The sequence below is a fragment of the Zonotrichia albicollis genome, chromosome 2 (genome assembly GCF_047830755.1).
Source record: "Zonotrichia albicollis isolate bZonAlb1 chromosome 2, bZonAlb1.hap1, whole genome shotgun sequence".
Lineage (NCBI taxonomy): Eukaryota > Metazoa > Chordata > Aves > Passeriformes > Passerellidae > Zonotrichia > Zonotrichia albicollis.
The window spans coordinates 20,582,913-20,597,988 of record NC_133820.1 but is presented as its reverse complement, the minus strand read 5'-3'; the positions used below and the strand labels follow the sequence as shown (position 1 = coordinate 20,597,988).

Genomic DNA, 15,076 nt, shown 5'->3' with positions numbered 1-15,076 from the left:
GTTAAAAGAATTAAAAGCTTACAGTCCTCAAATACACTCCATACAGTATGCAGTTTGATGTAGCAGTGGTTTTCAAAATGAGCCAAGGGGTTTGTACAAGCATTCAGAGGAATGAAAAGGTGCTGAAAATGTTACTCTAATCAGAACAGCTCATCCTGCTGCTTTCTGCCTAATCCTCAAGGTCAAGATTTCTGTCTGCAGTTTTCAAAACACATACGTGGGGCTTAGCACTGTCATAACCAATGATTGCAAAATCTCTTTTAGTAGATTAAAAGGAGTTGTGAAATTATTGACTTCCAACTAAACAATCTCAGGGTGAGAGATTGCTAACAAAAAGCAGAATGATGCTCTGTGATTGCTGTAGACATAGCACTTCCTGGCTGCCTTTTAACAGGGATTTACTGAAAAAAAGAGACCTGCCTTAAGTAATTCACAAAATTGTGGAGTGCCTTTATGGGAAAAGGCATATTGTCTGCAGTGGCACCAGAGAAAAATGGAGAGACTTTATGAACAATCACTGTGGCTTTTTTTTACTGTAAGTCAGGCTCCTAGACAGAGACAGTGGTACAAAGAGAAAGTATTAAAGGGCTGCCTGTGTGTTGTGCTTAAGCTAACAGGTAAATGGGAGTGAAGCTGTCACCAGTGTGAGTGGAGCAATTATTGGGCAGCACTCAGCATCACTGGACAATGATGTAAAACCGAAAATAAAGAGCTCCAGTGACCAATTGATACAGAAATTGCAGGAATAATGTGGAATGCATGTATTCCAAACTTCAGTCTAGTGAGGAGGCTAAAATAAACATTTCTCACATCAATTAAGACAAACTCACCTCTTTTGACTAAAGTGGGCAGGCCACCTCTACTTAACCAGGAAAAGGAACGTGTATGATGTGTGTGTTTGATAAACAGCAGAAAGATTAAGAGGGGCTTTTTACATGGGCATGTAGTGACAGGACAAGGGGAATAGCTCTAGACTGAAAGAAGGCAACTTACATCTAAATATTGGGAAGGAATTCTTTGCTGTGAGGGTGGTGAGACCCTGAAACAGGTTCTTGTGGAGAAGTTGTCCAAAGCCAGGGTGGATGGGGCTTTGTCCAGCCTGGTCTAGTAGAAGCTGCCCCTACCTATGGTGAGGGACTTGGAACTAAATTTTCTTTAAGGTGCCTTCCAACCCAAACCATTCTGTAATTCTGTGGTAGAACAAGTTGTGATGTCTTCAAGAATACAAAAAGAAATTAGGTAAAATTTTAAAGTACTAGCAATACATCTCTTAGTGTCATTAGTCTTCCATTCAAGTACTGATATGATAAAGAATGATTTTACCCATGCTCATATTAAGTGATATTCAAGAATTTTCTCAAAATATGCATCTTATCTCAAGTATGAATTTTTTTTCTAGATAGCATATTCTCATATTTGATTTATTCTGCATCAAAGCATCTGATGGCTCTAGAGGACATGGTATCAATATATGATTTATCCCTTCAAAGTCTGAGGATGATCAGTCTGGTTCTTTTCTGTCCCTAATTAAACATTACTTCAGTAATTCCCAGGGGCAAGGGAGCGACTACACTGAAATGAAAATGAAGTTTGTAAGACCACAGTTGCACTGTCTGTGGTTATGATTAATGCATTTTATGATTGTTGCTTTGCTCATAAGATTTAGTTGTTTTTTTTTTAAGATACTGTGAGGGAGCATACAGAGACAAGCCACAGATTTTATTTTTTTCTTATAAGGTGACAGAAATCTAAGGAGATTTTAACACAAAATTGATTGAAGTAAAATGTGTAAAAAAACCAATGGAGATCTTAAATGTGATTGCTGATTATTCAGCCTTTGGCAGGCCACTAATAGTGATGGTGAGAATTTCTGTTCCAGTCAGCCATTTCCCAGAATAAGGAGCAAATGCAAATCCTTCATACTTAAGTGTTTTGGGAAAGAAGCAGCAACTCCACAATGACTGTGAATTGAGTGACTTGGCAAGAGGTATTTGTAGTCAACATAAATATTTATTTATTTAGCTGTTTGTTAGGACACATCTGCCTGGTGTAAGCCCACAGACCAGTCCAACAGGCCAGAAATAAGGCTGTTTTCAAGATTTCATTTTCTTTCCCATTTTCTTTGGTCATGTGGAAGTGGATCAGTGGGTTGATTTTTACCATTTATTAATGCTTTTAAATACAATTTTTCATCTGTCTTTGCATATGGGCTGCTTTTGCATTCTGATAAAGAGGTGACATTCATTAGCATATTCCATTACGCCAGCCAAAAGGGTATACTTATACTTAGTCTATACTATACTAGTGTATAGATTTAGGTATTCATAGTGCTCAAGTGTTTTGTCTTTTTACACATACTTTGTATTGAAAAACAGTGAACAGTGCATTCTTATCTAGCTGATACTTCTTTATGCAGCACCGTGGAAGGCTGGATTTGGATAGAAGTTTATACCCATTTAAAATACACAATCAGCATTCTAAAACAGTCATTAGTTCCATTTAAAAATTAAATATGCTGAACATAAAAATAAGCTGAGCAAAACATGGTTTGTATTGAAGGCTAGTTGATAATATTAAGTGAAGGAATCATTACATACAGAAGATGAACTGATTAAGATTTTTCTAACCCACATGCCTTTCAGAATTACAATTAGAAGAACCTATCCTTCACATTTATTTTTAAGGGATGATCTTATTAATGCTTTTACAAGGTATGGAATTCAGAGGAGTAGGTCCCAAATTTCAAGACAGTAAAATGAGAGCTCTGGAGAGAATTCAGTGTTTCTCACCCTGTCTTTGCTCTCCTCATTTGCTAAGATTCAAACCATCTCTTTAAATTCTCTGAAGCTAAGACAATTAATTTAAAAATGACTGGAAATGAGTGAAGTCTCCAGATGTTAATGGCTTGTTTAATTCTACTGCAGTGACATTAAAGAACACTAATCAAGATGAGAACTAGGTTGTCCTCCAGGTTGTACAAATACCAGAGTCATTTGGAGCAGCTGTAATAAAATCTCTTGTTATCATGGAACAAGGTGAGACACACAAACAAGGTCTTTCAATCATTATTTTTCAGTCAAGTTTTAAGTGACATTAATTATCTGTAGCATCTTTTATGGTCCAAGTGAGAAAATATAGTTTATAACAGATGTTGCCTCCATATTAAACCTATCAGTATTTTTTAAACTTGAAGAAGTAATTGTCAGTCCTATGATAATACAAATTATAGCAAACCCAAATGTGTTCAGAAACATTTCAAAGACATTATTTACTGATATTCTAGTTCATTTTAGGATTGCTGTTTATCTTGTCAAGGCTATTTGTACAACCTTTTTTTTTTCTGTGTCATTTTTCCTTTTTGCTTTCTCAGTTTTCTTTTCACAAGTTGAAATATATTTCTTCAAAGTACTGCTGCCATATGGGCTTTCCCCTAAAGCTAAAACAGTGCTTTGGTTAAATTATGTATTTGACCTAGGTGTTGGTCAGTAATGTCCAGGTGTAAGTGACTCAGGACATTGCTGATGATTGCAGTGAATTTCCTGTAATTAGAGTTGTAGTTAAACCCTGTAAAACTGATCTCTCACTGAATGCTTTAGATCATTAACATGGAAAAATTCATGTCTGGTGAAATGTGTGATTTGTCAATCTCACTTCTGACACCTCTAAGAGTAAGGCATTAGTCATTTTTAGGGACTTCATTAACCTGTTTGTGATGCTAAAGTCTCACAGGCATAGCTAGCCTATCTTCATAGAAGCCTGTCTTGCACTTCATTTTTCTTAGCATTTTCTTGTATTAAGGAAGTCTGATTCTTTTACTAAAGAGGTTTCTGAACCCTCATATGTAGTAGTGATTTAGTAACTCTTCCATGCTTCCTTTTTTTTTTTAAATCTTGTCTGTAGAAAAATCTGTCTGGGTCAGTGTGTCCCAGTAAAGCCTGTAACATTTACTTCTTTCATTTTTCCTTTGTCTTCACCTAATGCCTCTTCCCCCAGTCTGCAGGCTGCTGTTCTGCAGCTTGCCTGCTGCTTGTTGTCAGCTTCCATCAGACTGAAGGATTTCTGGGAAGGAAAGACTCTTACTGGGCCTCTTTTCACCTCATCTGTGCAGCTAAAGATTTGACATTCACTTCCTGAGACAGGATGAAACTCTGGTTTTGAGACACATTATGTAAATCAACTGTGTTATGTAAGGAACTCCTAATAATGATGTACATTACAGCATATTTATAAGATTAAAGGCAGTACTGCATCCTGTGCACTGGCAAAAAAGCAGACTCCTGAAAAAATGTCTTAAATATGAAATAATCATAATAGGCTTGATGTTTGTTTGATGTTTCTGTTTAGGTGCTGACTGCAGCACAAATTAAATCAATTTGCCTGGCTATACTAGAATCAGGAAAACAGTATGCAGTGAAGAAGAGGAAACCAGTCCCACTGATGTATTCCTACTATGGAACAGAGTATCTTGGTGAGTAAAACACACCAACACCTTGAGAGTGTGCTGTGTGGAGATGCTGAGCTGGGAGGCACTTCAGGAATAAAATACATAAAATCTAGAGTATGGGATTTCTCCTGAGCCAGTTGGGACCATCCATCCTCCTCCTCCTCATGGGCAGCTGGGTCAGAGCTCACCTGAAGCAGAGGGGAAAGGCCACTGGGCAGGGCCCTTGGGAGCTTCTCAAGGCACAGAATCACTGCAGAAAGTGTGAGATTGGTGCACAGTTCCCTGGCAGGGGAGCAGAGAGAGCAGTCACTGAGTTGTGTGTTCCACAGACCCTGGCAGGTACAGACAGTTCTTGCACTGAAATTTAGGTGTTAGCTCACTGATAGTGTCAGTCAGTAACTGGAAATACCCGTTTATGGCCCAGTTTCAATTTGCATTCAGCAAATGCAAATATATGGCCCAGATTCAGCAGTGTGATAAGAGTAACACCTTGAAACAGAATTCAGTTCAGGTTCAGTTTAACTTCCTATAGTGAGTTTCAGTCATATCAGAGTGAGAGCAGAAGGAATTCATACATATATTTTGCAAAGCTAGAGGAACTAAAAATGACAGGAGTAGTAAAATATGGTGTTATACACCTAGAAATCTTTCATTCCAAGCACTATTCCAGTATGCATGAAGGAGCCATGCTCTTGACAAGGAAATCTGTCCCAAGGGAAAGTTGCAATGAGGTGCAGACAGGACCTAAACCCACCCTCTAATTCAGCTGTTTCTGTTCTTTGCAGGGGCAGCACATGGGCTTTCCTCAATCCTGCAGATGTTGCTCTCCTATTATGAGTACCTGCAGCCAGCAGATCAGGAGCTGGTGTGGCAGAGTGTGGATTTCTTGATGGACCAGGAGCAGAACAGCAACTGGCCCCCTGAGCTGGGGGAGACCATCGAGAGGGAGAACGAGCTGGTGCACTGGTGCCATGGAGCTCCAGGTTCTTTTCCCATTGATCTATGCACAGCCAGATGCTGAGCACATTGCTTTGCCACATTAGGTGATTCCATGTACAAGATAATCTCAGGTTAAATTCGACCAAAGTGAAAAAACAACCCCAAAGGACATAAAGAAGTTACACTTTGAGGTGGGGAAATTCATTAATTGCTATTGTTCTTCCCCAGAAAAACCTGTATCCTATCACTGTTCTTGGGTAATAACACAGATGTAGCTTACAAGAACACTTCAGCTACTCCAGTGTTTGTTAAATTCACACCATAAGTCAGCTGAACATTTCCTTAAGCACTTGAGTTAGTTATGTGTCATGTGCATTCCCATAAGGTTACTGTGAACTGAGCTGTGCAGTGCTCTGGTGAAGATTATGATTAATTTATTTAAATCCTCTCTAAAAATAAGCCAAGTAGTTTTTTTTTTTAGCAGAAGTTAGTAGGCATAACTGTGTGTAACTAGAATAAAGCAGTGTAGGCCTAATTGGGAAAAAACAAGTGAGTTTCTTTTTCTCTTTTAGTAAAACTTTGTTGACAGTGTAAGAAATTAACCTTGCCCATCCTTGTGTTTCTGTCAATGTAAGCAGGTGAGGTCAATGGGGATTTGGAGCGAATAGAACACAGTGCTAAGTGTTTAGTGTTTAAAGGCAAAAATGTGACTGTGTCTTTAAAACTATGAAAGTCTGGGAATGTTGGAGTAAACCCTGAAATTCAATAATGCCTTGAAAAGATTGAAAGTGGTATTGTCACAGGGGCTGGATAATTTCATTTACTGTGTTTTTAGCATAGCAGATACTCCCCCCTCATGGAGCATTTAGAGGCTACACTGACATGTCTAGAGCACAGCCTGCAGTTTTTTAGTGTATTAATCTTTATTTTCTTGGGTGTTCCTCAAAACCCTTGGTGTGCTTATTACAAAAAACAATCTCCCTGCTCTTTTCCTAGGCATTGCCTATCTGTTTGCCAAAGCTTACCTGGTTTCCAAGAAGCCTCAGTATCTGGACACTTGTATTCGCTGTGGAGAGCTCACCTGGCAGAAAGGCCTCCTGAAGAAGGGCCCTGGCATTTGCCACGGGGTGGCTGGTAGTGCTTATGTGTTCCTGCTGCTCTACAGGCTCACTGGGAACTCCAAATACATCTACAGGGCACAGAGGTGAGCATTCCTGTCTTGTGGATTTAGGGAATGCCAAAAGTTTCAGGAACACTGATAAAGCAGAGTCTGTGATCCCCATCCTCGGATATAACCTGAGGGTTTAAGGTTCAGGATCAGTTCTGGCTGTGAGTTATGGGTGGGTGCACTGTGTGTGAGATCTGCAGTCCCATTCCAGGCTGCCTGGGTTCTCCCAGGCTCCCTCCCTGCCCAGGAGCCTGGTTCCTACAGCAACTGGGCTGGATGTGGAGGGGTCACGTGCATCCAGGTCCATCCTGATGTGGTGGCAGAACTCACACAAGCTGTGTACCCAAGTCCAGGAGTAGAGTAAAACATGATTTGTTAGGATTTTTTTCAGAGCATTTAACACTATTCCATATTACTAGAAGTGCAAAGTAAGTATAGGATGTGGTGTGCAGTTATTTTATATTTTTTTAATTTATCATTTGCACCTTTAGCTTAGCTAGTGCGGTTAATTCTATTTTGTCTGAGTGCAAACACATGTGGTCTAGTAAAAATTCTGTCATGGTGCTGCAATTATCTTTAACTATGTATCTCTAGTTTACTGTACCTGTTTAAAAACATTCTATTCCATGTTTGTTACTGTTTTCCTTACAGCACAGAGTAACAAGGAGAAGTGGTATAGTAATTAAGATGACTGATTTTCAGCCCTTTGCTTATTTTTTAAACTTGTGTAGCTATTTTAGCATTACAAAATTTGTTGCATTGATGTGAAACATTGCTTGCATCCTAAAAGTTATAAAAAAGTATTTGTTTAATGATACATATTACAGAAATCAGAAGAAGTTTATAGCTCTTAAACAAGCATAATGCAGACACAGATTGCAAAGGTTTGTCTCTTCTGGATCTAATGAACTTCAGTTTCTTGTGGAAATTGGATACTGTACAATTTGTAGAAAAGGTTAAATACTGATCATTCTACTTTCTTTAATTACTGAGTGTTATTAAAATTATGCTTCCAAATATGTAGACAGAGAGGAACACAAAGTAATAACAAACTCTTTTTTGTTTTCTCTCGTAGGTTTGCAGAGTTCTTATTTACAGAAGAATTTAAGTCTGGCTCCCGGGCACTAGAAAGTGTATATAGTCTGTATGAAGGATTTTCAGGAACTGTGTGTTTCCTGACTGACTTGCTGCAGCCCAACCAAGCCGAGTTTCCTCTCTTCAGTGTCTTCGTCTAAAGACTGGTGTTCTCCAGGCCAGTCCTGGAGGTAGTGGGAGAGGGCACCTGCAGTTCCACTTACGTTTCCAGACAGGCTATGTACAAAACGAGCTGGGGTACCACTAATGTTAGCCTTAATGTAGCTGGGAGTCAGATCAAAACCAACACACACTGGGGCTTGGGGGGTGGGGAAGTGTGTGGTCAAAATAAATGGGTCAGTGGGGGAAAAAAATGGGGGAGCTGATTGAATCTGATGTTGTAGATATTTATCTAATTATTCAAGTGAGAGAGACAGGGGCATTATCAAACTTTTAATTTGGTGAAAAAAGGCAAGCTAGAATTGCAGGGACATGCAAAGAAGAAACAGTGATGCACCCAGTAGGTTTTAAAAAGAATCTTGCAAAAACCATTTGTGGAGCAATTCACTAATTGGAGAGGGTGTTGTAGACATGTCACTGCACTGCACAAAGGCAAAATCTGAGACTTTTTTACCCTAAACCACACCTGATAGTTTTAGTAACATATATTAGAAAAATCTGGATCTTTGAGCTCTTTGATCCTCATATAATGGCAGTTCTGTAGATAGCTGAGTGTTCAGGCTGCAGTTTCCCAGTTCATTTCAGGAAGTGGGATCTCATGTGTGTAAAGAGCACTGGATTGGACCCTTCCTTTTAAAGCTCAATCTGTGGCAAGGAGCTGGTCTCCTTTCTGATCTACTGTAACTGTGTCCTGTCTTGTCTGTATTTTCCCAGTCACATGGTAGATGGGTGGAGCCATGGAGAAGACTTGGATGGAAAAGTTCTGTAGCAAAGATACAGCAGGCAGATGCTTTCTTCATGATGTAGCATTGCTAGATAAGCATTGTTCAGTGATACAAAAGCTTCCTTTAAAAATTAATTACTTATAGCAGCATTTCTGAACAGTACCCTAAGTTTTTCAGATGATGGAAAACCTGTTTTCCCTTGATGAATTCTTCACTACAAACCCTGCAAAGTGAATGCAATCATGGGGTGGCATACTGATCCTCAAAAAACCTGATAACAAAAGTAAAAATTGCTTTTTTGCCTAGTTAGCAAGATAATGTATATGCCCAAATGATTTTTAGCTAGAAAATAATTTAGATAGAAATAAATGGGTTGCTCAGTACTAGTTGCACTAGCACATATAGTTGCAAATACATGCTGTTTTCTATATATTATAGATATGATGACATGGTACTTGAAAGCTAAAGAAAACACTAACATAGATTTGTACTAAAAAATAGAAAATTAATATCTGTATTTAAAATCTATTTACTATTTATTTATTTATTTTTATTTATATGTTAATAATATATATAAAGAAAAATTAGAAAGACCATATGTCAAAAACTGAAGTTAGAGAGAAAAGCTGCTGTACATGCACTGCCAAACAATGCAGTCCCTCTTCCTGCATTCTCAGCTGGAGGAGATTACAATTTCTTTATTTTTAATGCCTAATGGATTAAAGTTCCCATTTCATTTCAGTGGGCTTTGATCAGGCTATAAGATGGAGCTGGGTCTTGAAATCCTCCCATATTTTAATATAATAATCCCTTCCTGCTCTTGCCACTGTTATTTTAATGAGATGGCTTGCATTATTATGAGCTGCAGATAAGGATTTCTGCTACTCTGTCTTGCACTGTGCAGCTCTAATTAATTACTTCATCATAGGAATAACCATATTTCACTGGTGAATAAAGCAAAGCAGTTCTGTATGAGTTTGTCAAGAATTTAGGTATCTTTTAGTGAATGGAAATGGTAAAATTCAATATACTTATGTGTTTATTAAAACACATAGGTTAAAAGGCTCTGTGGTCTTTTAAGAAAGCCACTAATGTCACTTACTTGGTTACTCTGAGCAGTGAGATGTGCACACACAGAGGGATGAGCTCCATAGGGAGGGTGTACACATGAGGCTGAATCAAAAAGTCAATGGATATGGGAGTGTGCTCTGCCCAGCCCCTGGAAATGCTCCTGCTAGATCAGAGCAGAGCCAGCTGTCACCAGTGAAGATCCCAAATCCATTAGGATTTTTTATCTTGTTGGTTCCTGTAACACATTTTGCTCCTGTATTTCATAACTGGGGCCTTCTTAAAGAAAAGTTTGAGGAAGGTAAAACTTGGCCTACTTCTTCTAAATGTGATTCTTCACAAATGCCAGGGAATAAACATTGAGCTCAGTGTCAGTTTTCCAGTGATTTTCCTGTGTGTCTCTCTTTGTAGAATTTCTTCCAATTCACATTCAGAGGAGACTCTGATCTTCTCTGTGTTGTGATCAACAGCACACTCAAAACAAATCTCCTGTCCCTACAACCATTCTCTGTATTAGAAACCTTATGTTCTGGAGAGACAAAACATTATTTGAGCAAGAGGTAGTCCATTCAACAATGAGAAAACTCATGGAACCACCCAGTGTTTGAAATCTAGGTCCCAAACATCTCTGCAGGTTACGTGAGTTCAGCACTGACTCTGGCAAGGGCAGCACATGAACATCCAGTCTCATGGGATACATCTGGTAAAAATCTTGAAACATATTTGTTCATCTCTTTCATCAGACATGGCAGTTTGAGCTCACTCTCAGAGATTTGTGGCTTTTCTTACCTGACCTGGCTGGGTTAAGGTGGCTTCTGGATGTGCTGCAGTCACAGCTTCTAAACACAGTGCAAATACACCCCAGGGCTCTTTGGAAAATGCTCCTTAAATCAGCAGGGATTTTTCATCTTTCCCCTCTTTATTGTCTTATCTGATTTTTTTCTCTGTACTATATATGATCTTACAAACGTGCTGTTGCAATCTTTATTTGTTGCTTTTAAGACATTGACAGAACAGTAACCTGAGTAGAGCTGTCAGCACTTTTCAGTGTAATAAAAAGTAAGGTCCTTTGTGTGCCCTTCTTCCTGCTTTAAGAAATCAACCTTGCAACCTTTGCTAGACATTCTCCATGGAATGCTGTCTCCTCCTGCTCCCAAACTGGGCCCTTATGGACTGGAAAATGTAATCCTGAACAGATTAACAGATTCTGCCCTGGTGCTGTGACAAAAGACTGTCTTGTGGGAAACTCAAGAAGCCTCTTCCAGGGTGTAAAACACAGAAACTACGTAATGTTTGCACATTAGTTTCTTGGTTGTGTTTAGTTTCTAAAGTGTAGGCAATAGGAATTTATGTGATATTAGTATTTCTGATAGTATTTCTGATTATGCTGTTAAAGCAAAGAGGATGCATTATGTGGGTATTGGTGCTTATTTGTGATGTACCTGTGTTTGTGTGGTGCTATTTGTGAGTAAAGCTGTAGATTACACAGCAGTTTAAGGAGCTATATGCTGCTCATGACTTTTAGCCTGCCATCCATAGATTACTGCCAGGGAATAATTTTGAGGGAAGCTAGATCTGTAGTGTCCAGATTTATTGATTTCAGGATTCATACAGAACCAGATGCTGTAAGTTTTATCAGCAGTACAGTTCTAACAAATATATCTTTATTTTTAATTGCTACTCATAACATGTTTATTTTGTGCCACTGCTTTCATTGCATCATTGTTGCCTTCAGTTTCTCTGCTTTTGTTTCCCAACCTTTGAATAACTTGAGTAGGCTGAAGAAGCAGCCCAGGTGTTTTGTTCTTGAAAATAAGATTGATTGATTTTGCTTAAGCAGGGTGTTCTACTAACTTGCATTACATTATTTTATGCTCCCAGATGGTCTCTTCTTTCTGGCTCTGCCATTTCCCACCTGCTAAGGAACAATCATTGTCCTATATAACAATTGTCACTGGTGTTTTACTTCATTAAATAAAACAGAGACTTTCTAGGGAGCATGGTCATTTCTCCATGCTTCAGTGTTTCAGTTCTGTCAGGACAATTGAAACCAAGTGAAATGGCTAAACATTCCAAAATTCACTTTTAAGTAGTTCTGGGAAATATACATAAGGGAATGCAAGTAAAGGGATCACCTTTATTGCTACTCTGTCAAATTAAGTAATGCCACTTTGATGTTCTAATACTGATTATATATGGACATGGAAAGAATATTACAAGAATACTGATTGTTTTTTTTAATTCTGTGGAAAAAAATGAACAATAGTTATCTGCTGTATTCAGAAACATAGAGGGGCAATATGTGCAAATGGAAACTTTGATAAGCAGTCAAGTTTTTGTACTCATACAGTTTTCTGCATATACAGTTACAGCATCTGCCAACATACTGCATGTTTTATGCCAACAGTGACCTATTTTAGTGTATGCATGCATTTTGAGAATATATCCTTGTTCTTTGGATCTCTGAGGTCTGCCAAGTAAATCTCAGGTGCAGTAATCTTCTACATACCTTGAATATTCACTGGCATGAGTGTATATTCTAATCTGTAGGAAGATTAGTATATCAGGACTAAAATTGCCCAGTTGATTTTCAAAGAGTAATCTTGCTCTGAAGAATTAACAATTGCTGGCTGGCAGCACAGCCTGGGCTGCTCTGAGAAGACATTTCAGTTTATATAAATATGTCTAAGACTAAGTAATAACAGCAAAAAGCTAAATTGAAAAGAAATAAGAAAATGACCAAAAATCCCACTATGAGGGGAACAACATACTTCAAAGCCATAAGCCAAAAATGCTCAGGGCCCACAAAACAATACAGCAATTTAGGGATGTGAACAGGCATTTTCCAAAGGAATAGCACAGTAGTGGTACAGTAAGCACTGTGCATGTTTCAGCTGCCTTGAACAGCACTCCATTGCCATTATAGCAAAGTCATCAAATGTTAAAAAACATTTGCCTGTGAAGGAGTTGCCTGTAGCTGAACCTACTGCCTACTTCTGTCTTTTAATGGAACAGAAGTGATGTGCACTATCCATGATAAGGCAGTTTAAAAAAATACATTCAAGAAGCCAATAGCACCAACTTTCAATCTTGCCTTTGAACATTAAACTTGGCTAATTTATACTGTCACCGTTGGTCCTACACGTCGTATATTGGAAATTGTACATCATGCTCTCAAAAACCAAATTTATAAATAGCAATCTGCTTGAAAATACATAAGGCCATATTTATTTTAATGCTTAGAAGGGAGTCCCTTGACTTTGTTCATGGCATGACTCAAAGAGAAAATGGAGGCATTTAGGTCAAGTACAGCAATACCAACTAGAATGGCAGAAAATGAATTCAAAGCTTCTTTTGCCAAATGGTATAATGATATTTGAATACAAGAGATTTTATAGTGTACTGATACCCAGCAACAGCATTATATGACTATGTAGAAGTCCTTAAGTCAATTATATCCTGTAGGGAACAGAAAACAGATTCTAGTCCAACATATATTTTTATATCATATAGAATAGAAAGGCTGTCTGACCAGAAATTTAACTTTGCTTCTGTCTTCATTACCATGACCACACAAGAGAGAAGGATGTCCTTTAACAATGGTCTGGTTTTGCCACTGAATTGGCCTCCTGCACTCATTTTAAGAGCCTGATAGGCCACCTGCTGATGTCTGTGGTGAACCTCTGCTTGATTCCAGGCATGTAAGGTAGCTCCTTCCACATGTGTGAAACAGGGGTAAAACTGTCATTCCAGAGCCCAGGCCTACAAACTTTCCTTTACACATGAGTCCCATGGAATTAGTAAGGCTTGTCTGCATGGTATGAGGAAAGCACAGGTGTTTGCATATGCAGGGCCCTGTCTGATGGCAATTTATACACATTTTATCTCAAGATCTCTGCAATATATGTGAATACCAATACAAATAAAAAGTCCAGGGAACTTAAATTGCATTATTTAATGTCTAGTTTGTGTTGGTGACACTTGATTATTCAGTATATTCCAGTGTGTGATGTTCATTCCTCGAGTATGTGCCACACCCTAGATTGGTTTCTCAGTGTTACAGCCATTCACAGCCATGATGTGGTACAGGCCTGTAGAATCAAGGCTGATTTGATTCTTTAGAGATGCACCTTATTGTTTGAAAGCAGGACCCCTGCTTTTCTAATATTTTAAACACTGTGATCTTTCAGAATGTGTTTATTGTATTAGTTTTGTATTGTAGATTATGATAGAAACTAGATTTTATAGCTTTTTAAAAGCAGTGATGATACTGAGCTTCATAGTGGCAGAACAAACTGTGTATATCCATATTATGAATATTAAAGCTGTGATTATATTTTGCCTTAAATAAAAGTCCAACCTTGAACAGTATGATTTTGCTTTGGATTGTTTATTTCTGTACTTACCTTTCATAGTGCTGGCAACACTTCCTTCCAGAATAGTCATGACTCAGTGCTCCAAAAGCTTTTCAGTGGTTATCAAAAGTAAAATAAATCATTTTAGAATGAGATAAATCATCCAGGCTGCACACAATGCTTAGGTAAAACAGGTTATGGTAGTTTCCCACAAGACAAGACAGGTTGCTTTTGGCCTGTAGATTAAAGTTTCCTAATCTAGATATTTATTTGCAGGTGTTTATTGTCAGTCTGCTTAAACCTCAGTTTCCATAGCCTCTTCCCTTTCCAGAAATACCCTCCATTCCCAGTGAAGAACACAAGCATAAAATTTACCTTGGCCTGTCCACAACAAGGTTTCCATCTGTATCATCATGAGCTTAGCTCAATTTGAGCTGAGGATTGGGACTCCAGATTTGCCAGTGCAGGAGTTAAAGAAATGGCCAAGTGTTCATTGGCACTTTTTGTGTAAATCTGGTGACACCCTAACTTGCATTAAAGAACAGTAGCAGATAAGCAGAAGTAGCCAGTAGTGATATCCCATTAATAATATCTCAGACTTCTTGTCTTGCCTTCCTCTTGTGCTCATGTAGGTCCCAGGTGTGTAGTTACCTGGAAACAGGGAGCAGGCAGGAAGAAGTAAGATCTATCACCAGAGCTAGCTGAGCATGAACCAAGTACATGCACCAAGAGGAGAGAAGTGATGACTGGAGACTCCTGTGCAGGACACAGGCACCATCTGCCAACCTGGCTTGGTACCTCAGTTTTGTTTCTTGCCAGGTGCTCAGGTTCAGGATTTCATGGAGGGATTACAAAGGCTTGTCTTCTCTTCAGGCTGTCACCTTGTGCTGCTCATCCATGCAGGCGTCGGCAATACTGCTGGGGTGACCATACATATCTCCAGAAGGACTCCACAATTTTGGTGGTCAAGGAGAAAGGGTCCTGCTGATGAGGGGGAAAGGCCCAGGGACAGCAGGCAAATGCTGCAGGTCAACAGCTGGTGTCACAGCAGGGCTCAGGGTTCTGTGGCCCAGGGAACCTTTGAAGGAAAAGGTCTGGCAAGCAAGGGGAGAGGCACCTGGCA

At 38.9% G+C, this 15,076-nt stretch overlaps 1 protein-coding gene across 1 annotated transcript in view; it reads left to right on the top strand.

Moving 5' to 3' along the window:
• LANCL3 (LanC like family member 3) overlaps positions 1-13,969 on the top strand; it is a 38,683-nt gene extending 24,714 nt beyond the window's left edge. The window contains exons 2-5 of the mRNA XM_005484385.3: positions 4,345-4,468; positions 5,230-5,427; positions 6,380-6,587; positions 7,627-13,969. Coding sequence (XP_005484442.1) covers positions 4,345-4,468; positions 5,230-5,427; positions 6,380-6,587; positions 7,627-7,786 — 690 coding nt within the window. The 3' untranslated portion in view covers positions 7,787-13,969. The remainder of the gene's footprint in view (positions 1-4,344; positions 4,469-5,229; positions 5,428-6,379; positions 6,588-7,626) is intronic.
• The last annotated feature ends 1,107 nt before the right edge of the window (positions 13,970-15,076 follow it).